The 25,851-nt window shown below is 44.8% G+C and overlaps 1 protein-coding gene across 1 annotated transcript in view; it reads right to left on the reverse strand.

The window, feature by feature from the left end:
• The window catches only part of GRIN2B (glutamate ionotropic receptor NMDA type subunit 2B), a 1,039,682-nt gene that overhangs the window by 170,480 nt on the left and 843,351 nt on the right, over positions 1–25,851 (reverse strand). The window contains exon 6 of the mRNA XM_073586666.1: positions 2,607–2,815. Coding sequence (XP_073442767.1) covers positions 2,607–2,815 — 209 coding nt within the window. The remainder of the gene's footprint in view (positions 1–2,606; positions 2,816–25,851) is intronic.

The following is a 25,851-nucleotide window of genomic DNA, read 5'->3' on the forward strand; positions in this document are numbered from 1 at the left end:
AGTATGTTACTCTATGTTATATGTACTGTATGTCTATGTATGTATTGTATGAATGTATTGTATGTATGTAGTATATATGTGGTATGTATGTAGCATGTAGTATGTATGTAGTATGTATGTGGTATGTATGTAGCATGTAGTATGTATGTAGCATGCATGTAGTATATATGTAGTATGTATGTAGCATGCATGTAGCATGCAGTATGTATGTAGCATGCATGTAGTATATATGTAGTATGTATGTAGCATGCATGTAGTATATATGTAGTATGTATGTAGCATGTATGTAGTATGTATGTGGTATGTATGTAGCATGTAGTATGTATGTAGCATGCATGTAGTATATATGTAGTATGTATGTAGCATGTAGTATGTATGTAGTATGTATGTAGTATGTATGTGGTATGTATGTAGCATGTAGTATGTATGTAGCATGCATGTAGTATGTATGTAGTATGCATGTAGTATGTATGTAGTATGTATGTAGTATGTATGTAGTATGCATGTAGTATGTATGTAGTATGTATGTAGCATGTATGTGGTATGTATGTAGCATGTAGTATGTATGTAGCATGTAGTATGTATGTAGCATGCATGTAGTATATATGTAGTATGTAGTATGTATGTAGGATGTATGTGGTATGTATCTAGCATGTAGTATGTATGTAGCATGCATGTAGTATGTATGTAGCATGCATGTAGTATGTATGTAGTATGCATGTAGTATGTATGTAGTATGTATGTAGTATATATGTAGTATGTATGTAGCATGTATGTGGTATGTATGTAGCATGTAGTATGTATGTAGCATGCATGTAGTATATATGTAGCATGTAGTATGTATGTGGTATGTATGTAGCATGTAGTATGTATGTAGCATGCATGTAGTATGTATGTAGCATGCATGTAGTATGTATGTAGCATGCATGTAGCATGCATGTAGTATGTATGTAGCATGCAGCATGTATGTAGCATGTATGTAGTATATATGTAGTATGTATGTAGCATGTAGTATGTATGTAGTATTTTTTTTTTTTTAACATTTAACACATTAGCCGGATGATGGGACTACTACTGTCCCATCATTGGCTAATGTGTCAATCACTGTCATGGTAGCAGGCATCGTCAGATGGGACTTGTAGTCCCATCGGACGATGCTTGCACAGACCCCCGGACATCAGCACAGCCCCCCGGCAGGCCGGCACAGCCCCCCGGCAGGCCGGTACAGACCCCCACAGGGTGCACAGCCCCCCGGCAGGCCGGTACAGACCCCCACAGGGTGCACAGACCACCGGCAGGCCGGCACAGCCCCCCGGCAGGCTGGTACAGACCCCGGGCAGTCCACACAGCCCCCCGGCAGGCCGGCACAGCCCCCCGGCAGGCCGGCAGAGAACCCCGGAAGGCCCGAAATGACGGCGCATCATGATGCGCACACACCGCGCATCATGATGACGTCAGGCTGTCAATCAACTGAACTTCCGATTCCGATGCCGAATTCCGATATTGAAAAAATATCGGAAGTCGGTATCGGAATTCCGATACAGCAAGTATCGGCCGATACCCGATACTTGCGGTATCGGAATGCTCAACACTACTAAGTACCCTATGTTATTTTCGTGCACTATTGCTATATATTTACTTACTGCATGGTATTATACTCTAACTGCTTTATTTTTTTGTTTACCCAATTCTTGTTTGATGGCACTTCGTTTGATAATCCTCACTACATTCTGGAATACGTAAATGAGATGTCATCAGGGAGCAAAGGCTGTGGTTACTGCCACAGCCGCTGTCCTCACCCTGAAATGAAGTGTCATCAGTGACGTCTGTTTCAGGGGCTGGGCTAGTCGCAGCACTACTAAGCATGCATCCATTGTTAATTCTGATGTATGCTCAGAAAGATCATGTCACTGTGCAATTCTTCTTAAAGCCTAGTGGCAGTGCGCTCCCTCGCTGGCTCATCACTTCTCATCAGAGCTGGTGAGAGAGTGCAGTGTCACTGTGTATTAAAAAGAATGTTGCTCTGTGACATGATCCTAGTGAGCATACATTGGAATTGAAAACTGATGCATGCCCAGTAGAGAGCATTATCACTGCCCACTGTAATGTGAAAACCTAGGGAGCAGGAAAGCAGAGACTAGCCCCACACCTGAAAGTGTTGTCTGTTTCGGGGCCGGTCTGGTGTCTTCTCTTCCTGCTCACTGCACGCTCTCCTAATAATACACACTGACAAAGACCATCCTTTTAATTCCTGGTGATACACTTTATGGAATCAGTATAATGCTCAAAGAAGAATCAGATTGATCAATTGAGGCCTCTATATGTGTGAAGTAGAGACTAAAGAAGAATGAGCACAAATCTTCTAAGTAGCTTTGCTAAATGGTTGATACTGATTGCATCGGGAAGTAAAGACTTGCAATAGCCTTTATATTGACCTACCCTATCCTTTTATAATTTTGTTAAGAAAATCAATAAAAACTATTACAAAATTAGTTTTCAAAACATACAGCAGCTGCTACAAAACTTTTATAGAGCACAATAGCACAGTAAACCTGAATTTATAGCGTAGCAGTGGTTAAGCAATGAAAAAAGAGCTTCCTACATACTCAATGCGTATCTGCTTGCGGCAGGGAACTGTATTTCTCATGCAGGTTCCACTCAAGGGATCAACATCTTCTACAATGACAAAAGGAGCTTCCTCCAGTGTAACAATGCTTAGATGTTCATCTTTATGTTCCTCTGAGTTTGGATACAGTTCAAACACTGGCCACACATAATACTTCATTTGTAGACTACGGTCCTTATATTTGCCAACCTAAAAAACAATAAAAAAGAAAGATTATTGAAATTAATAAACCACGTGATCATAATACACTTCATATAATCTGTAAATTAAAAAACATGTACAGGGAGATTAGTGGGCCCCTATGGAACAATGTAAGTAAAACGTGTCCATGAAACGAAAATGTTGTTAAATCCAATGGCAATGACCTATTCCTAATTTTATCTTCAAGCACCAAAACGCCTGTTCTGACAGTTAAAACTGATCTACGATGTGCAGAAGCGCGCAGGTTGGATCATTAATTAAGCAGCAGAGTGGTTTAAATTAAAATCTCATGTAAAAATAATGTAGCTCCCAACATTAAGGGATGTTTTATGTAATAGTGGTTTTGACTCCAAATCCACATTGCTTTGTGTTTTAATGGGAGCACATTCCAAAAGGAGCTAAAGTAAATGTCCTCCAGTCATAGGAAACATTACTGCCCTTATTATACAGTTTATCAGGGCTTGTAGTCATTAAACAGAGGTCTTTATTGAAGAGGCTTTCATCAGAAAATTAGGCATTGTTTAAATCATGTTTTTGTGTTAAGTGGGTTTTTTTTGACTATTTTTTGCCCCTTATCACAAGTTGCATAAAAAATAGAAATCCTGACATTTTTACACCGGCCACTTCAGTTTTTTTAAGTCTCTAACATCCTGTTGTTTCAGGAAACAACATGTGTACATTAGTCACAATTAGCCTTGCTGAAAATTCTTCTGGAAGGAAATATTGCACTAAGAAAGCCCTGGTGGTCACAGTGAAGATTGCAAGATTACCAAGTATGGTTTTTATTAAAATAATTATAGGAAAAAATATGCTTTGGTTTACATATTTAAGAATCGGTCATTTTCTGATGATACCCTTACGAGGGTTGGTTCTTTGTAGAAACCCTCAGTCTACATGTCCTATTATAAACTATAAACACTATTACATCAGTGCTTACACATATCATATGATCAAAAAGATCTAATAGTTTATTTTTTCATTTAATCAATAAATTGAATCCAAATGGATTCTGGTTGTAATAGAAATCTCTTTGGGCAATGTAATGACTGCATTTGATTTTCAATTTCAACACACTCTACTCTTCATTGTTCTGCTAGGGCTTTAAAGTGGATATGTCAACAGATATTATAATACAAGCCGCATACATTATAAAATAGTTATTTTAGACCTGATACGGATGATATATTTATTTTAAAAATCCATGTAAGAATGGCCGTATATTCCTTAAGGAAGGATAAACTTAATCTCCGCCCACTTATCCTGACTGACAGCTCCTCAGTGTCTTTCCTGCTGCAGAGACCTCACAATGCTCTGTACAAGCTGCAGCTGTCAGTCTATACTACTAACATAATAAAGGCTCTCTTTAGTATTTGGATATAATATAAAGCAAAAAGCTACAAGTGTACACTGTACCCATCATTCACAAATATTTTCAATACATGAATAGTTTTTGCAATGCTTTGTATCATATTCTATTAAAGGAAAATGCTAATTTTTCTACGTATTAGATTCCCCTTTCTTCTTATTTTGGCTGCAGTATTGCCTCCAATTATTTAAAACTGTTGCACTCACTGAAAAACAATTTCAACTGTGAGGAAATATCTCAACAAATCAGTGGAGCTCAGGGATTATGTTAAATAGAAAAGGACAGTAGAGAGTATGTGCAAGAGCGAGAACATGAAGAATAGAGAAAGGGGAGCCTGCTTATGGACTCTCAAACATATGTATTTGCAGTGGGCCAGTTAGCCATTGTCTGCAGGCTTATTATCATAGGGAACTTTAAAAGTTATTACTGACTCATAAGACTTAAAGCAACTGTCATTTTTAATTTTATAAATCAAAATTACACATGAAAATACATAACTTTGTAATAGATCTTACCGGAGAAATCTGCTTCTTTCTCCTTCTGGATTGATCTTTCATTCTCAATCTGGATATAGATCAGAGGTCCCCAACCAACGGTCCACAGCCCAGGACCGGGCCGTTGCAGTTCTGTTGCCAGTCCGCGGAGCCACGGCTCAGAATGCTGGACACAAGGGGAGTCGGTGGCTGTAGCACTGTAGTGACAGCTGCAACCGCCGGCTTCCAGAAGACATCGATATTCACCCTCAGTTCCTGCATCCCTGTTGGGCGCGGCAGCTTAATCTAGTGCTGAGCGGTCACATAGTACTGCTCATTAAGGTCATGAATATGGACGCGACTCCACTCTCATAGGCGTGGCGTCCATATTCATGACCTTAATGAGCGGTACTATGTGACCGCTCTGCACAGGAAGAAGCTGACGCGCCAGGATATAGATGCAGGGAAGTTCAACGACAGTGTGAGGGTAAGTATGATGGGGGAGGACGGAGGAGCCTAGCCATGCATACAAGGGTGGGAGCGGAGTCATGTATACAAGGGTGGGAGCGGAGCAATGTATACAAGGGTGGGAGCAGAGCCATGAATACAAGGGTGGGAGCGGAGCCATGTATACAAGGGTGGGAGCAGAGCCATGAATACAAGGGTGGGAGCGCAGCCATGCATACAAGGGTGGGAGGAGCGCAGCCATGCATACAAGGGTGGGAGCGCAGTCATGCATACAAGGTTGTCTCTGTCTCCCATCACCCCTAGATGAGACTGTCTTGTTGCAGGAAAACAAGCCCAGTGCTCGCAATGATACAGGGAAACAAGCCTGGTGCTCCCATTAATTCAAAACCTATGGTGAGTTGAGTCACATTCACATTATAAATGTTTAATTAAATGATAAGTATGCACTACTAAACTACAACTCCGTCCATAGCCCCGACCCTTATGACCAAAGCCCCGCCCCTGCCACACCTCCATCCCTGCCCTGCCAGGCCATGGAAGAATGGTCTTGGTTGAAGCCGGTTCCCTGGTGCAAAAAAGGTTGGGGACCACTGATATAGATGACAGTTGGTACTAATTAAATTCTATAGAGAGAGGAGGGGGAAGTCAGAGAAGCAAGAGATAGAGGAAGAGTGGGGAATCGGAGAAGCTATAGATAGAGAGAAGAGTGGTGTATCAGGGAAGCTAGAGAGAGAGAAGAGTGGTGGATCAGGGAAGCTAGAGAGAGAAGAGTGGTGGATCAGGGAAGCTAGAAACAGAGAGAAGTGGGGAATCAGAGTAGCGAGAGAGAGAGAAAAGTGGGGAATCAGAGAAGCTAGAGATAGAGAAGAGTGGTGGATCAGGGAAGCTAGAAACAGAGAGGAGAGTGGGGGAATCAGAGAAGCTAGAGATAGAGAGAAGAGTGGTGGATCAGGGAAGCTAAAAACAGAAAGAAGTGGGGAATCAGAGTAGCTAGAGAGAGAGAAGAGTGGGGAATCAGAGAAGCTATAGCTAGCGAGAAGAGTGAGGAATCAGAGAAGCTAGAGATAGAGAGAAGAGTTGGAAATCTGAGAAGCTAGAGATAGAGAGAAGAGTGATGTATCAGGGAAGCTAGAGAGACAGAGAAGTGTGGTGGATCAGGGAAGCTAGAAACAGACAGAAGAGTGGTGGATCAGGGAAGCTAGAAACAGAGAGACGTGGGGAATCAGAGTAGCCAGAGAGAGAGAAGAGTGGGGAATCAGAGAAGCTAGAGATAGAGAGAAGAGTGGGGAATCAGAGAAGCTAGAGACAGAGAAGAGTGGTGGATCAGGGAAACTAGAAACAGAGAGAAGAGTGGGGGAATCAGAGAAGCTAGAGATAGAGAGAAGAGTGGGGAATCAGAGAAGCTAGAGATAGAGAAGAGTGGTGGATCAGGGAAGCTAAAAACAGAAAGAAGTGGGGAATCAGAGTAGCTAGAGAGAGAGAAGAGTGGGGAATCAGAGAAGCTATAGCTAGCGAGAAGAGTGAGGAATCAGAGAAGCTAGAGAGAGAGAGAAGAGTTGGAAATCTGAGAAGCTAGAGATAGAGAGAAGAGTGATGTATCAGGGAAGCTAGAGAGACAGAGAAGTGTGGTGGATCAGGGAAGCTAGAAACAGACAGAAGAGTGGTGGATCAGGGAAGCTAGAAACAGAGAGACGTGGGGAATCAGAGTAGCCAGAGAGAGAGAAGAGTGGGGAATCAGAGAAGCTAGAGATAGAGAGAAGAGTGGGGAATCAGAGAAGCTAGAGACAGAGAAGGGTGGTGGATCAGGGAAGCTAGAAACAGAGAGAAGTGTGGAATCAGGAAGCTAGAAACAGAGAAAAGTGGGGAATCAGAGTAGCCAGAGAGAGAGAGAAGAGTGGGGAATCAGAGAAGCTAGAGATAGAGAGGAGTGGTGTATCAGGGAAGCCAGAGAGAGAGAAGAGTGGTGGATCAGGGAAGCTAGAAACAGAGAGGAGAGTGGGGGAATCAGAGAAGATAGAGATAGAGAGAAGAGTGGTGGATCAGGGAAGCTAAAAACAGAAAGAAGTGGGGAATCAGAGTAGCTAGAGAGAGAGAAGAGTGGGGAATCAGAGAAGCTATAGCTAGCGAGAAGAGTGAGGAATCAGAGAAGCTAGAGATAGAGAGAAGAGTTGGAAATCTGAGAAGCTAGAGATAGAGAGAAGAGTGATGTATCAGGGAAGCTAGAGAGACAGAGAAGTGTGGTGGATCAGGGAAGCTAGAAACAGACAGAAGAGTGGTGGATCAGGGAAGCTAGAAACAGAGAGACGTGGGGAATCAGAGTAGCCAGAGAGAGAGAAGAGTGGGGAATCAGAGAAGCTAGAGATAGAGAGAAGAGTGGGGAATCAGAGAAGCTAGAGACAGAGAAGAGTGGTGGATCAGGGAAACTAGAAACAGAGAGAAGAGTGGGGGAATCAGAGAAGCTAGAGATAGAGAGAAGAGTGGGGAATCAGAGAAGCTAGAGATAGAGAAGAGTGGTGGATCAGGGAAGCTAAAAACAGAAAGAAGTGGGGAATCAGAGTAGCTAGAGAGAGAGAAGAGTGGGGAATCAGAGAAGCTATAGCTAGCGAGAAGAGTGAGGAATCAGAGAAGCTAGAGAGAGAGAGAAGAGTTGGAAATCTGAGAAGCTAGAGATAGAGAGAAGAGTGATGTATCAGGGAAGCTAGAGAGACAGAGAAGTGTGGTGGATCAGGGAAGCTAGAAACAGACAGAAGAGTGGTGGATCAGGGAAGCTAGAAACAGAGAGACGTGGGGAATCAGAGTAGCCAGAGAGAGAGAAGAGTGGGGAATCAGAGAAGCTAGAGATAGAGAGAAGAGTGGGGAATCAGAGAAGCTAGAGACAGAGAAGGGTGGTGGATCAGGGAAGCTAGAAACAGAGAGAAGTGTGGAATCAGGAAGCTAGAAACAGAGAAAAGTGGGGAATCAGAGTAGCCAGAGAGAGAGAGAAGAGTGGGGAATCAGAGAAGCTAGAGATAGAGAGGAGTGGTGTATCAGGGAAGCCAGAGAGAGAGAAGAGTGGTGGATCAGGGAAGCTAGAGAGAGAGAAGAGTGGGGAATCAGAGAAGCTAGAGATAGAGAGGAGTGGTGTATCAGGGAAGCCAGAGAGAGAGAAGAATGGTGGATCAGGGAAGCTAGAGACAGCGAGAAGTGGGGAATCAGAGTAGCTAGAGAGAGAAAGAAGAGTGGCAAATCAGAGAAGCTAGAGATAGAGAAGAGTGAGTAATCGGAGAAGCTAGAGATAGAGAGAAGAGTGGGGAATCAGAGAAGCTTGAGATACAGAGAAGAGTGTGGAGTCAGAGATGCTAGAGATATAGAGAAGAGTGGGGAGTCAGAGAGTCATAGAAGCTATAGATGCAGAGAAGAGTGTGGAGTTGGAGAAGCTACAGATAGAGAGGAGTGGAGTGTTGGAGAAGCTAGAGAGGAGAGTGGGGAATCTGAGAAGCTAGAAATAGAGAGAAGAGTGGGGAATCGGAGAAGCTAGAGTTACAGACAAAGATCCTGCTGCAAGTTTTCCTGAAATTACAGTTACAGTTAATTTTTTTTTACCATAGATGTAAAGTGTAACTGTCATTTCAGAAGAACTTGCAGCAGCATGTCTGTGTCTGCCTCTAGCGCGGCCTCAATGAGATTTTACAGCTTTTACCTCTGAATTGAGAATGAATGATGAGTCTTGGAGATTGCTCTGATAAGATATATTACAAAGTTACTTATTTTCATGTTTACAATTGATTTATGAAATTAAAATGACAGTCACATTTTAATATTGAACAAAACAAAATATCAAATTGAAATAATAGCATACATAGGAATAGGAATCTTCGTTAAGGATTAATATCAGTTATAGATACATAACGAATCTCTTTTTTTAACACCACTGGACCTATTTCTGGAGAATATAGTATCTGCTATCCAAACATGTATATTCTAAAAAACCTATCCTGTCACTGTTGAATTAATCTCCTTATACGCAGATTCCGTAGTGCATTAGAACCTGTTGCAAATGTTACACTTCTCTAATGGGTCTGATAACAGTCTTGTTTGAAGAATGTCCCAGGAGAAGCAATTAAAATTAACAGGGAACAGCTTGTTAGGAGTCTGTGCCAGACTGGAGAAGCAAGAGAAGCAAAATGAAGCGGGTATGAGGTTATGGCAGCAGTTATGGTAAGGAAACAAGCAGTTTAAGTATAATATTAAAAATACGTGATCTGGTTCTTCTATGTTTGTGAAACCGAAAGCTAGAAAATAGACCATGTCAGAAGACAGCAGTCATGTTCACATAGCTCCAATATATATATACACATATATATATAACGTATGAATTCTTGCTTATCTGAAATGCACAGAATCCTTTCTTTGTACATTTCTTTTCCATAGAACCACATACTGTGTATAAGGATTTCAGCATAATAATCATGCCTTCTCCTAAAGGCAGGGCCGTATTTTTATTTAGGCACACAAGACCACATGCCTAGGGTGGCATAACGTATGTGGCGGTATATTGCTATATCCAGATAACATTAAAATCTGGAGAGAGGTGAAGAGAATGTCTGTTAGATGCAGGACTAGATCGCTGGACAGCTGTATACATCTCTAGTTGTTGAGTGGCTGATGACATAACGCAATCACCCAGCAGTCCCATTCGGCACTTATTTGGCAGTATTGATGCATGAATGCCATCAGTAGAGTTGAGCGAAACGGGTCGGTCAAATTCAAAAATCGCCGACTTTCGCTAAAGTCGGGTTTTTGCCGATCGAAATCCGACCATAGCGTGAGGTCGGCCATGCGGTCGCCAACTCGAGTGCCAAAGTTGAGTTTCCCATAATGCTTCCAGCACATTTTCTCAGCCAATGATCAAGGACGCACACTGTGGGCAACGCGATGACAAGGGCAGCAGCCACCACCATCTTAGAGAAGGGCATTGCAGTGATTGGCTTGCTTTGTGTGGCATCACAGTGGCTATAAAAGCCCTGAATGCAGACCGCCATCTTACTTCAGCCGATTTTAGCATAGGGAGAGGTTGCTGCTGCTCGTTCTCAATAGGGAGAGTGTTTAGGCAGGAAAGAAAAAAAAATCTTTGCTTCTGCTGATAGCGATTTTCACTGTACAACACAACGGTTAGTGTGTAGTGACAGGGGAGGATATTTGTGTGTGCAGCAGCGCTGGTGGTTATTAGGCTGCCTTTTAAGGCTCCCTGATAGCTGCATTGCTGTGTGCACACTGCTGTGCAAACTGCTTTTTTGAAAGCAAAAATACTTTATTCCTTTTTTCTGCACAGTTACCAAGCGTTCATTTTTTTACACACCGTATAGAGGTGTACGCTCCTCGCACACTACCGTGTACCGGCTGGTATCACGGACAAATACATGCTATATGTGTGTGGCTCAGTAAAAAAATTCACGGAGATTTACATTTTTCCATACATACACCGAATAGAGGTGTCGGCTTCTCAAACAGTATCGTATATCTGCTGTTTGCGGATTTCGGTCACATCTATTCAGAAACAGTATGTGTGTGGGACTAGGTAAAAAAATAGATGGAGATTTACATTTTTCCATACATACACCGTATAGAAGTGTCCGTTTCTCAAACAGTATCGTATATCTGCTGTTTGGATTACAGTCACATCTATACAGAGACGGCATGTGTGTGTGTGTGAGACTCCGGAAATACATCTACGGACATTTCCATTTTTCCATACACCATATAGAGCTGTCCACTTCACAAACAGTATCGTATATCTGCTGTTTGCATTACGGTCACATCTATACAGACACAGCGTGTGTGTGAGACTCCGGAAATACATATACGGACATTTCCATTTTTCCATACACCGTATAGAGCTGTCAGCTTCTCAAACAATATCGTATATCTGCTGTTCGCATTATGGTCACATCGATACAGAGACAGCGTGTGTGTGTGTGAGACTCCGTAAATACATATAAGGACATTTCCATTTTTCCATACACCGTATTGAGCTGTCCGCTTCTCAAACAGTATCGCATATCTGCTGTTCGCATTACGGTCACATCTATACAGAGACAGTGTGTGTGTGAGACTCCGTACATACATATATGGACACTTCCATTTTTCCATACACCGTATAGAGCTGTCCGCTTCTCAAACAGTATCGTATATCTGCTGTTCGCATTACGGTCACATCTATACAGAGACAGCGTGTGTGTGTGACTCCGTAAAAAAATAGACGGTGATTTACATTTTTCCATACATACACTGTATAGAGGTGTCCGCTTCTCAAACAGTATTGTATATCTGCTGTTCGCATTACGGTCACATCTATACAGAGACAGCATGTGTGTGTGAGACTCCGGAAATACATATAAGGACATTTCCATTTTTCCATACACCGTATAGAGCTGTCCTCTTCTCAAACAGTATCGTATATCTGCTGTTCGCATTACGGTCACATCTATACAGAGACAGCATGTGTGTGTGAGACTCCGTAAATACATATAAGGACATTTCCATTTTTCCATACACCGTATTGAGCTGTCTGCTTCTCAAACAGTATCGTATATCTGCTCTTTGTGGATTACGGTCACATCTATACAGAAACAGCGTGTGTGTGTTACTCTGTAAAAAAATAGACGGAGATTTACATTTTTCCATACATACACCATATAGAAGTGTCCGCTTCTCAAACAGTATCGTATATCTGCTGTTTGGATTACGGTCACATCTATACCGACACAGCATGTGTGTGTGAGACTCCAGAAATACATATACGGATATTTCCATTTTTCTATACACCGTATAGAGCTGTTCGCTTCACAAACAGTATTGTATATCTGCTGTTCGCATTACGGTCACATCTATACAGACACAGCGTGTGTGTGTGTGTGAGACTCAGGAAATACATATACGGATATTTCCATTTTTCAATACACCGTATAGAGCTGTCTGCTTCTCAAATAGTGTAAAATGAGGATGATTGACCTCATGGAGATCAACATCCAACACTGCGGAGACACCATCACGTGTTTCTCAACGCAGTGATTCTAGAGCACTGCCCCCATCCCTTATGGGAAATATGCGAAATATGCAAAACAGAAGCCACGGAGACACCATCACATGTTTCTCAATGCAAGCAATGACTAGCCAGGTCTTTCCCTGGGAAGGAACAACCACGGGAAGGGCAGTCTCCAATGAAGGAAACCACCTATGCCAAAGCATGGTATCCATCCACAGACAGCTGTTTCGGGGTATTTGCCCCTCATCAGTGTGGAGTAGGAAACTGGCTAGTAGGAGCAATGCCTAGTAGAAGACTGTGTAAAATAAGGATGATTGACCTCATGGAGATCAACATCCAACACTGCGGAGACACCATCACGTGTTTCTCAACGCAGTGATTCTAGAGCACTGCCCCATCCCTTATGGGAAATATGCAAAATATGCAAAACAGAAGCCACGGAAACACCATCACATGTTTCTCAACGCAAGCAATGACTAGCCAGGTCTTTCCCCGGGAAGGAACAACCACGGGAAGGGCAGTCTCCAATGAAGGAAACCACCTATGCCAAAACATGGTATCCATCCACAGACAGCTGTTTCGGGGTATTTGCCCCTCATCAGTGTGGAGAAGGAAACTGGCTAGTAGGAGCAATGCCTAGTAGAAGACTGTGTAAAATGAGGATGATTGACCTCATGGAGATCAACATCCAACACTGCGGAGACACCATCACGCCCATCATGGTGATAGTGTCTCCGCGGCTTCTGTTTTGCATATTTTGCATATTTCCCATAAGGGATGGGGGCAGTGCTCTAGAATCACTGTGTTGAGAAACACGTGATGGTGTCTCCGCAGTGTTGGATGTTGATCTCCATGAGGTCAATCATCCTCATTTTACACAGTCTTCTACTAGGCATTGCTCCTACTAGCCAGTTTCCTACTCCACACTGATGAGGGGCAAATACCCCGAAACAGCTGTCTGTGGATGGATACCATGTTTTGGCATAGGTGGTTTCCTTCATTGGAGACTGCCCTTCCCGTGGTTGTTCCTTCCCGGGGAAAGACCTGGCTAGTCATTGCTTGCGTTGAGAAACATGTGATGGTGTTTCCGCGGCTTCTGTTTTGCATATTTTGCATATTTCCCATAAGGGATGGGGGCAGTGCTCTAGAATCACTGCATTGAGAAACACGTGATGGTGTCTCCGCAGTGTTGGATGTTGATCTCCATGAGGTCAATCATCCTCATTTTACACAGTCTTCTACTAGGCATTGCTCCTACTAGCCAGTTTCCTACTCTACACTGATGAGGGGAAAATACCCCAAAACAGCTGTCTGTGGATGGATACCATGCTTTGGCATAGGTGGTTTCCTTCATTGGAGACTGCCCTTCCCGTGGTTGTTCCTTCCCGGGGAAAGACCTGGCTAGTCATTGCTTGCGTTGAGAAACATGTGATGGTGTCTCCGCGGCTTCTGTTTTGCTTCTCAAATAGTATCGCATATCTGCTGTTTGGATTAGTGTCACATCTATACAGAGACATTTGTGTGTGTGTGAGACTCCGGAAATACATATACGGACATTTCCATTTTTCCATACACCGTATAGAGCTGTCCGCTTCTCATACAGTACTTTATATCTGCTGGTTGTATTACGGTCAAATACATACTGGCAGAGCGTCTGTGTGTGACTCCGGAAACAAATATACGGAGATTGACATTTTCATCAAAAACGTATACAGATGTACACTTCTGATACAGCACCGTATATTTGCTGGGTGGATTACAGTCAAATACATAATGGGAGAGCATCTGTGACTAAGGAAATACAGTGGGGAAAAAAAGTATTTAGTCAGTCAGCAATAGTGCAAGTTCCACCACTTAAAAAGATGAGAAGCGTCTGTAATTTACATCATATGTAGACCTCAACTATGGGAGACAAACTGAGAAAAAAAAATCCAGAAAATCACATTGTCTGTTTTTTTTTCATTTTATTTGCATATTATGGTGGAAAATAAGTATTTGGTCAGAAACAAGCAATCAAGATTTCTGGCTCTCACAGACCTGTAACTTCTTCTTTAAGAGTCTCCTCTTTCCTCCACTCATTACCTGTAGTAATGGCACCTGTTTAAACTTGTTATCAGTATAAAAAGACACCTGTGCACACCCTCAAACAGTCTGACTCCAAACTCCACTATGGTGAAGACCAAAGAGCTGTCAAAGGACACCAGAAACAAAATTGTAGCCCTGCACCAGGCTGGGAAGACTGAATCTGCAATAGCCAACCAGCTTGGAGTGAAGAAATCAACTGTGGGAGCAATAATTAGAAAATGGAAGACATACAAGACCACTGATAATCTCCCTCGATCTGGTGCTCCACGCAAAATCCCACCCCGTGGGGTCAGAATGATCACAAGAACAGTGAACAAAAATCCCAGAACCACGCGGGGGGACCTAGTGAATGAACTGCAGAGAGCTGGGACCAATGTAACAAGGCCTACCATAAGTAACACACTACGCCACCATGGACTCAGATCCTGCAGTGCCAGACGTGTCCCACTGCTTAAGCCTGTACATGTCCGGGCCCGTCTGAAGTTTGCTAGAGAGCATTTGGATGATCCAGAGGAGTTTTGGAAGAATGTCCTATGGTCTGATGAAACCAAACTGGAACTGTTTGGTAGAAACACAACTTGTCGTGTTTGGAGGAAAAAGAATACTGAGTTGCATCCATCAAACACCATACCTACTGTAAAGCATGGTGGTGGAAACATTATGCTTTGGGGCTGTTTCACTGCAAAGGGGCCAGGACGACTGATCCGGGTACATGAAAGAATGAATGGGGCCATGTATCGTGAGATTTTGAGTGCAAACCTCCTTCCATCAGCAAGGGCATTGAAGATGAAACGTGGCTGGGTCTTTCAACATGACAATGATCCAAAGCACACCGCCAGGGCAACGAAGGAGTGGCTTCGCAAGAAGCATTTCAAGGTCCTGGAGTGGCCTAGCCAGTCTCCAGATCTCAACCCTATAGAAAACCTTTGGAGGGAGTTGAAAGTCCGTGTTGCCAAGCGAAAAGCCAAAAACATCACTGCTCTAGAGGAGATCTGCATGGAGGAATGGGCCAACATACCAACAACAGTGTGTGGCAACCTTGTGAAGACTTACAGAAAACGTTTGACCTCTGTCATTGCCAACAAAGGATATATCACAAAGTATTGAGATGAAATTTTGTTTCTGACCAAATACTTATTTTCCACCATAATATGCAAGTAAAATAAAAAAAAACAGACAATGTGATTTTCTAGATTTTTTTTTTCTCAGTTTGTCTCCCATAGTTGAGGTCTACCTATGATGTAAATTACAGACGCCTCTCATCTTTTTAAGTGGTGGAACTTGCACTATTGCTGACTGACTAAATACTTTTTTTCCCCACTGTATATACGGAGATTTAAATTTTTCCATACACCTTAGACAGCTGTACGTTCCTCATACAGTATCATATCTCTGCTGGTATTTTTGGTACATTTTCCCAAACATGAGGAAGTATGGTGGAAGAGGCCATGGACGTGGGCGGGGGAGCGCAGCTGGTACTGATGGTGGTGGTGAGGCATCTGCTGGTTATGGTAAAAGCACAATAGCAGCTAAGGCAGGAGGTGTTGAGCCGGCGTCATCATCTGGCACAAGAAGGCCTTTAAGGTTCCCTTTTCTGGGAGTAGGTAAACCGCTTTTAAAGCCGGAGCATCAGGAACAGGTTTTGGCTTACATTGCCGAAACAGCCTCCAGCTCTATTGCCTCCTCTTCTGATGTTTCAAAAACTGCAAGCACTGAGTCATCAGTGCAGGCTTTTGGTCAGGAACAACACCTTTCCTTGTGTCCTTCACCCACACCAAAAGTGAAGGATGCGGCAGCCCACACTTCAGATTACTCCATGGAGCTATTTTCACATACCATGCCAGGGTTATCAAGTCAAATCCTGAATTCCCCAGTCCAAGATGAATCTGACATGGAGTGCACTGATGCACAGCCACTGCTAGATGATTCTACTGGTACATTGACCCAGAGCAATACATTTGCCTTGCAGTCTAGTGAGCCAGAATCAGACCCTGATGAAACTCAGGTGCCCCTTCCCGCATACTTTACCACCTTAGGCTGGTTTCACATTAGCGCTTTTTCAGCGCACGCATGGCCGGGGGTAGCTCCGCCCCCGAGCCGGCTCTCTGCCCGGCGTGCCCGCCCCTTGCTTGTAGCGCCGCCTACTAGCGGACAGCGGCGCCTGCGATCGGCGCACCCTATCTTTAGCATAGGGTGCGCAGATCGTGCGCAGGCCGTGCGCTATTTGCGCTTTGACCTGCGCTGCGCACTTTTGACGGTGCGCCGTGCAGCCATAGCCATTGCAAAACTCAGACACATACCTTGCCTGGCTCACACCTTGAACCTGGTGGTGTAGTGCTTCCTAAATAATTATCCGGAGTTAACAGCCCTGCTCCATAAGGTGCGAAGACTGTGCTCGCACTTCCGTCGCTCGCCCGTACACTCCAGTCGTATGCAGAAGCTGCAGTGGTTGCTCCACCTCCCCAGGCGCCGCCTAATCATAGACGTTGCAACAAGGTGGAACTCCACCATGCACATGGTTGAGAGTCTGTGCAAACAGATGCAGGCTGTAATGCATTTGTGGGAGGATACATGGGCAGGCAGTTTGAGGGCAGACATGGAGTTGTCGGGTGGGCAGTGGTCAAAGCTGAAAGACCTCTGTAAAGTCCTTCAGTGTTTTGAGGAATGCACACGGCTGGTAAGTACAGATGACGCCATCATAAGCATGAGCATCCCACTTATGCGTCTGCTCCTGCAAACTGTGACGCACATTAAGGATCAGGCATCTGCAGCAGAGAAGGAGGAAGAGGAGGAGGGAAGCCTTGATGACAGTCAGCCATTGTCAGCGAGGGCAACTGACCTGGACGAGGTGGAGGAAGAAGAGGAAGAGGGGGATGATGAGGGGGCAAGAGAAAATGTTGGTGTGCCAAGGTCAGGTCCAGGGTTTGTGCATGACTGGAGGGATGTGGATTTGCCAGAAAGTGCTCCTCCACCCACCACTGGCAGGGCATCATTGACACCTGGAACATTGGCCCACATGTGTGATTATGCCTTGCGGATCCTAAAAAGGGAACCACGCATTGCCAAAATGATGAAGGATGACGACTACTGGTTGGCCAGCATCCTGGATCCACACTATAAAGTCAAATTACAGAACATCATGCCACAGGAGAACCTAGAGATAATATTGGCTAACAAACAAGCAACTCTGGTAAACCGTTTGTTGGAGGCATTCCCAGCACACAGCAGCGTTGCTGGTTCTCCCACGAGCAGTAGAGGGCAAAATGGAAGAGGTGTTCGTGGTGCACACAGCCGAAGTGGCGTTGGTGACAGGGGTTTCATGACCATGTTGTGGACTGATTTCTCAAGTACCGCTCACACGACTGGTAATACTGAATCGATTGCAAGTGACAGGAGACAGCAGTTGTCAACTATGGTTACAAACTACTTCTCCTCCCATATCGATGTTCTCCCTCACAGGTCACTCCCATTTGACTATTGGGCCTGTAAACTGGACACCTGGCCTGAATTTGCACAATATGCCTTACAGGAGCTTGCTTGCCCTGCTGTTAGTGGGCTATCTGAAAGAGTCTTCAGTGCTGCTGGATCAATCATGACAGAAAAAAGGACCCGTCTGTCGACCCAAAATGTTGATGATCTAACCTTAATTAAAATGAACAATGCATGGGTTTCAAAGGATTTTGTCCCACCTTCCCCTGATGACATAGGTTGCAAGAAAAATGGCTCGCTTTTGTCCTCCTCTTCTTCGGACTTCTCTACTTCCTCCTTTTTCAGCTGCTGAATGTCCAGCCTCCACATAAACATATACCATTTTTTTAACCTCCCTAACTGGGCTGCCCCCCCAGGGTCGGGGTCACCACCTGGTGCACCCAGGCAAGTGGCGTTGCCCTGAACCGGTGGGTGGGCGCCCACTCTTGGGGGACGGCACTGGCACAGGGCCCCTCATTGTAAAATAAAGTGTCTCTGATGGTGGGGGGCCCACTCGCCGTCAGACACACCGGCGTACTATGAGGGTCCCTTTGCCAGTACCGCCGCCCACGAGTGTGCCGGCCCTGCTTGCTCAGGGCCAAAGCATTTGCAAGACTTACCTCTCACTGCTCCACCACTGTGTAGTCTGGGCAGTTAAATCCTTCACAGGGACTGGTACTAGAAATTTGCTGAACTGATCGATGATGGTTAAGATGTAGCTATGGCCTGTCCTGCTGGGCTCTACCTTCAGATGATCAATGGCTACCATTTGTTATGGATGTCGACTCACAATCGGATGCAGTGGTGCTTTATGATCAGCTTTCACAGTTTTCCTAGTCACAGACATGTGACATTCCTGCCACCATTTTTCAATGTCTCCTCTCATGCCAATCCAATAGAATCGCCTACGGCCTGTGGCTTCTGTCTTTTGCACTCCAAAGTGAACAGACAGATCATGATAGGTAGTGAGGTCCATGTCTATATCTCGCCCTGTGATCACAATTTGATGGAGAAGAGTAACGTTGATGGGATCCACGCTACTGCGATACAGCAACCCTTTCTTCACAAAGAACCATTTTCGCAGTCTCCACAGACAAAGTAATTGAGGGTCACCATCGCCTCTGCGAATTCTCCAGGGAGGTTTTCCCGTGATTATTAATACCCAAATTTCTGCACTCACTCCACTTTCTGCCTGTACTTGTATCCATCTAGTTTCCTGTAGCGGAGAGTCTGGGCTGGCTTACTGAGACGGAAATATATACTAAGATTTAACCCCTTAGTGGCAGAGCCAAATTTAAAAAATCTGACCAGTGTCACTTTATGTGGTAATAACTCTGGAATGCTTTGACAAAATCCAGTGATTTTGAGAGTTTTTTTGTGACACATTATACTTTATGATCATGGTAAATTTAGGTTCACATGTTTTGTGTTTATTTATAAAAATATCAGAAATTTGACAAAAATGTAAAAAAAATAGCGATTTTCAAACTTTGAATGATTATCCCTTTAATTCAGATAGTCATACCATAGCAAAACATTAATAAATAATATTTTCCACATGTCTGCTCTACATCAGGACCATTTGAAAAATGTTATTTTATTTTGTTAGCATTTTAAGAGGTTGAAACATGTAGCAGTAATTTTTCATTTTTTCATGGAAATTTACAAAATAATTTTTTTTGGGGACCTCTCCAGGTTTGAAGTGACTTTGGGGGTCGTATATATTGGAAAAATCCCAAAAGTGATAGCATTTTAAAAACAGCACCCTTGACTTATTGAAAACTGCTGTCAGGTAGTTAATTAACCCTTCAGGTGCATTTCAGGAATGAATGCAAAATGGCATGATAGGAATGAAAAAGTTGATTTTTAACTCCTAAATGTTGCTGACTTTTGAACAGGTCAGTGTAGCCGGCAGACTCTAAGGATGCCATTTACTCATGAATTGCTATGGCAAACATCAGGACCACACAATCATGATCTCAGAGTGCCAAATTGGATATAGAGGGAGAAGCCACAATCTTTAAAACATTTATATGATATAGTCACTATTGGCAGCAGCATTTTAGGGGTTAAACAGATATGGACGGTGACAACATTGATCGTGGCTGATGCAGCAAGTTGTCAGCTATAGTGCACAGCTGACAGATGCTGGATGGTCACCTGTAGGAGGATGATATTCTATTATATCTCAGGTCAGTTAAAAGACTTATTGACGATCATTAAGGGGTTAAAAGTACCCCAACACTTTATTCTGGTGTACGCTTAAAATACAGTTCCCTTTTTCTAATTTTTATATTATGGTGTTATCCATACTGAGCCTGTGAGAGTTTGTGTCTGACTCTGGTAAACTATAAGGAGATTTAAAATGATCCCAACCCTGTATGCAGTTATACGCATGTAATACATTACCCTTTTCTGACTTTTTATATTCTTGTCTAATCCATACTGAGCCTGTGAGCGTCTTTGTCTGACTCCGGAAATATAGACGGAGACTGACGATTACCCCTAGACTGGATACACCTGGTATTTGCTGATACAGTACCTTTCTTCAACATTTTGGATTATCGTTAAATCTATACTGACTGAGTGGGCATCTCAGGGTGACTCCTGAAATCCGGTGGTTGGCCAAAATAGTGGAAACACCCGGAAACATCCAAAATAGTTAGTTTAATATGGTGTATGTCCACCTTTAGCGGCGATTACAGCCTCAATTATCCGAGGTAAGGATTCATACATGGTGTGAATTGTTTCCAAAGGAATTGTAGCCCATTCTTATGTTAAAACACACTCTGGTTCTTTGGCGGCGGAAATCGACGTCCAACTTGAATCTCTAAAATCGGCCATAAATGATGAATAATGTTGAGGTCTGGGGATTGTGTGGGGCCAGATGAGATGCTCAACTTCACTACAATGTTCCTCGTGCCATGCTTTAACAATTCTAGCTGTATGTATTGGTGCATTATCATACTGAAAGATGGCATTCCCCTCCGGGAACAGTGCTTGAACCATAGGATGCACTTGGTTGGCCAAAATGCCTTAATAATCGCGGCTTTTAATTCTTCCATGAAGGGATATCATTGGCCTGGCAGATCTCCACGAAATAGCACCCCAGATCATCACAGAACCTCCGCCATGTTTTACGGTTGGGATAAGGCAGTCTGGATGGAATGCTTCTTTCGACTGTCTCCAAACGTACACTCGGCAGGAAGGCGGAAATAGGGTAAACCATGATTCGTCTGAGAATATCACATGTTTCCACTGCTCGAGTGACCAATTCTGGAGGTTTCTACACCACTCTAAACACTTGGAAACATTTGTCAGTGAGAGCAGCGTTTTTAAAATTGCAGCTCTTCCGTGGAATCCAGATTTGAGCAGATCCCGACGAACAGTTTTCATGTAAACTGTGTTCTGTAGGTGTTAATTGAGCTCAGCATTGATTTTTTGGAGCTGTGGTCTTGCGATCCTCTCTCACAATTTGCTTTAGAGTCCGACAGTGTCTCTCAGTCAACTTCCACTTTCGGCCGGACCTGTGCTTTGCTGCTGATGTTTTGCCTTCTCTTTCCAACAAAGTCATTACTTTGCAGACAGTACCTCTTGACACGCCAAGCAGTCGGGCACTTCCTGTTACACTAGCGCCTGCTATGCAAACACCATCAATTTGGCCTCTTTGAAAATCAGAGAGGTCTGCCATTGGTATCAGGTTTTCATCAATGTTCTTACAATTATGCAAAACAAACAGTTAATTTACATACACAAATCACAAATAATCAACTACAAAACATTACCATATGTCAAGGTTTGCATGTTTATAACATGTTCGAAGATTATGATGCCAAAACGTTAGGTGGTTGCATTATTTTGACCAACCCCTGTATATACGGAGTGTGTCTAAAAGCCCTCACCGCCGACGGCAATTTTTCTTCTGCCCATCTTTGCAGTAGAGAGAGGTTGCTGGCGCTGTTTATCATTTGGGAGACACTTAGGCCTGTAAACAGAAGTTCTTATGTGCTTGTGCTGAATGCAATTGTTGTGTACAGTTAGTGTGCAGTAACAGGGAAGATTTTCTTGTGTGCAGCGGCGCTGATTATTGGCCTGCCTTACAGCAGTATTGCTGTGTGGACACTGCTGTGCAGACTGTTTTTTACACAGCACTCCTACTTTTATTCTGTTTTTCTGAACAGTGAATGAACGTTTATTATTTCCCACAACGTATAGAACTGTACGCTCCTCACACACTACCGTGTACCGGCTGGTATCACGGAGAAATACATGCTGACTATCTGTATGTGACTCCGGAAATATATAGGGAGATTTACATTTTCACTTATACTATATACATGTTATGAACGGCGGAACACACTAAATAAAAATATAAATAAAGTGTGTTCGCCGCTCGGGGTCCACCGTGCGGTGGATGGAAAAAACGCAGCTAGGTGATGACAGAGCACTAAGGCGGTAGTGTCCATGGGGTTAAATATCACCCAGGTGCACTAGCAAGCACTGTTGAAGTCACAGAGCTGCTAATTGTAAATAATAAATATAACAGTGCTGAGCCTGTTAGATACACAGGAACTCAGCAGTACACAAGCGGTAGATGGTCAATGGAGTAGTTATCTATAACGGCACTACATCCACAAAGACCTACCGTAGTTACTTGTGTGTAAAGCTTTGCAACCGCGAGCGCAAAAATAGGCTGCAACTGCAGCGTGGCGAGGATAGTGCCACAGAGAGACACCGCTAAAACGCAGGCGCGATGTCAGACGCTAGCAGGTGTTGCTGAGAAGCTATGGCGCGCTGGCGCTAATACTGGCTCTATCTCATTCCCTCACACATTCGTAATTTCATAGGAATGGGGTTTCAAATGAGTCATTCACCAGATCATGCATCCATCAAGAAACACACAGCAGCAAGTATGACTATACTAGCGCATAGCGGAACAGCCATGCGCACTTTTTATAGCGAACGGGACCTTCCAGAAGTCTCCAGAACCCTGAGCTGGACCAATGGAATCAGGAGCAGGACCTGAGCACCTGACTCCTGAACTCCAATGGGAGATCGTCCCATGAGCATGCTCAGAGGATGGGATGAAGGACTTAGACTCCGGAGAGAGTTGCTGCAAAGCAATCTTCTCTGCAATCTCTTCTGCAGTGGACAGAGAGCAGGAGACTGCAGAATGTGAGTGTCTAGATTCCTGCATAGTCAGGGCAGAAATCTGACTCCTAACATTACCCCCCTCCTAGGACCCCCCCTCCCTGAACCCTCCGATCCACCAGCCTGTGCCCGACAGTGACACAGGCCTCAGACTCGTCCAAAGCTTGATGTCCTGGTAGGTGAAAGAGAAAACCGGGACACACGGAAGGTATCAGCGGAGGCCAGGTTGCCACGTTTCAGGGGGGACACCCGGGAGATAATGGGAGCGGGAGTTTCAGGGGAACGCCGCCGTGTATCGACGGCCGTCGCCACACTCCGTCTGGGAAGGCTATCCTGAGCACATGAGGTGCATGCCCGAATAAATTTTTTCACGTCCCGAGCCCTGTGCGGCCACCAATATGATCCGGCCAGAGACTTCGGCCGCAAGCGAGGAGGAACAAAGGTCTCGCCGACCGACTCACAATCAGATCATTGCGGGGCGCTGTCTCCCTGAGAAGCAGCGTGTAGATGGTGACAACCGCACATGGACTCTTGAGCCGGGCGTGTCTCAAAAAGGGCACGAGACACCTCCATGGGCTCTGGGGGTAGAACCTCTGGCTCAGGCAGCTCCAGAGGCTCAAAAAAGTTGGGAGCCAGAGTACCTCTCCGTTTGGAGTGAGCACGCTCCATACCGAGCTCCGAAAAACGGAGGTCAATACGAGTGGAGATGGAAATTAACTCCTCCAGAGTAGTAGGGATCTCTCTAGTAGAGAGAGCATCCTTTACATGCTCCGCTAAACCTCTCCAAAAAACAGGGATAAGTGCCTTATCGGATCACTCCAGCTCGGACGCCAGTGTCCGAAAACGGACGGCGTACTGGCTAACCGAGAGGGATCCCTGGGACAAGGCAAGCAACTGAAGAAGGGTATCGTGAGTGACCCGTGGACCGAGGAAGACTTGCTTGATGGCTGTTAGCAAGTGGGCAGCGGTCCGAATCTCGGGGTCACCACGCTCCCATAAAGGCGTAGCCCATTCCAACGCCTTGCCCAACAGTAGGGAAATAATAAATGCCACCTTGGCCCATTCTGTAGGGAATTGCGCAACCAGCAGCTCCAGGTGGATTGAGCACTGGCTGATGAAAACCCTGCAGGAGGCGCCATCACCAGAGTATTTATCGGGCAACGGGAGGCGGGTAACTGTCGGCGCAAGGGAGGACATGGACATACGCGCTACTGCGTCTGTGAGTGCCTGTACAGCAGCATCAGTGGCTTGTGCAGCTGCGAGAGCCCTCTCAAGAGTGGCCAAGCGGCCCTCGAGCTGCCGCACACACTGAAGGAGATACTGCTGATCTGCCATCACTAGCCAGGCCCTGGCGCTAGTATAATGTTATGAATGGCGGAACACACTAAATAAAGATATAAATAAAGTGTGTTCGCCGCTCGGGGTCCACCGTGCGGTGGATGGAAAAACCGGAGCTAGGTGATGACAAAGCACTAAGGCGGTAGTGTGCACGGGGTTAAATATCACCCAGGTGCACTACGCAAGTTCTGTTGAAGTCACAGAGCTGCTAATTGTAAATAATAAATATAACAGTGCTGAGCCTGTTAGATACACAGGAACTCAGCAGTACACAAGCGGTAGATGGTCAACGGAGTAGTTATATATAACGGCACTACATCCACAAAGACCTACCGTAGTTACTTTTGTGTAAAGCGTCGCAACCGCGAACACAAAAATAGGCTGCAACTGCAGCGAGGATAGTGCCGCAGAGAGACACCGCTAAAACGCAGGCACAATGTCAGACGCTAGCAGGTGCTGCTGTGAAGCTATGGCGCACTGGCGCCAATACTGGCTCTATCTCATTCCCTCACACATTCGTAATATCATAGGAATGGGGTTTCAAATGAGTCATTCACCAGATCATGCATCCATCAACAAACACACAGCAGCAAGTATGACTATACTAGCGCATAGTGGAACAGCCATGCGCACTTTTTATAGCGAACGGGACCTTCTGGAAGTCTCCAGAACCCTGAGCTGGACCAATGGAATCAGGAGCAGGACCTGAGCACCTGACTCCCGATTTCCAAAGGGAGATCATCCCACGAGCATGCTCAGAGGATGGGATGAAGGACTTAGCCTCCGGAGAGAGTTGCTGCAAAGCAATCTCTTCTGCAGTGGACAGAGAGCAGGAGACTGCAGAATGTGAGGGTCTAGATTCCTGCATAGTCAGGGCAGAAATCTGACTCCTAACAATACACCTGGTATCTGCTGATACAATACCTTAGTTCTAAATTTTTTATTACGTTATAATCCATACTGAGTGTTAGGCGTCGGGTTCCTGCAACTGCACAGCAGGGATCCAGAGCCTTGCATTCTGTGGTCTCCCATTCTCCATAGACCGCAGTGGAGCCTGCTCAGCAGTTCCGTTGTTCCCACCTCTGGGCCAGCAATAGCAACACAGGCTGCTCAGCAGCAAGCCACTCAAGAGGCTAAGTACTTCCGTCGCTTCACTGAGCATGCTCACGAGACGATCTCTCATTGGAGATCGGGAGTCACATGCACAGGTCCTTCTCCAGATCTGATTGGTCCATCTCAGGGATCTGGAAGCTTCCAGAAGGTCCCGGCTATAAAAGGTTCGCATGGCCGCTCGGCCATGCGCTAGTATAGACTCTAGTTGCTACCTGTGTGAATGATGACAGATGCATGGACTTGCAAATGACTCATTAAGATTCCCCTCCCTCTGATATTACGTGTGTGGATAGGGAACTAGTGATAGAGTCAGCGCCAGTCAGTGGCAAGCTACAGGCCACAGTGCATATCATACACGGTACTAGTGTTCGACAGTGTGCCTGCTACTGGGCATTGTCGACCTGTGGCAGTGTCGTTGGCCACGCTGCAGTCAGCAGTACTTATTGGCGTCCGCGGTTGCGACGCCGCATGCACGGTAGGTCTAGAAGGACGCTGACCCTGTGTCTTGGGCCCGAGTCCTGTGACCATATACCATGCG

Source organism: Dendrobates tinctorius, unplaced genomic scaffold (genome assembly GCF_039654945.1).
Source record: "Dendrobates tinctorius isolate UK_male_01 unplaced genomic scaffold, ASM3965494v1 ptg000094l, whole genome shotgun sequence".
Taxonomy (NCBI): Eukaryota; Metazoa; Chordata; class Amphibia; order Anura; family Dendrobatidae; genus Dendrobates; species Dendrobates tinctorius.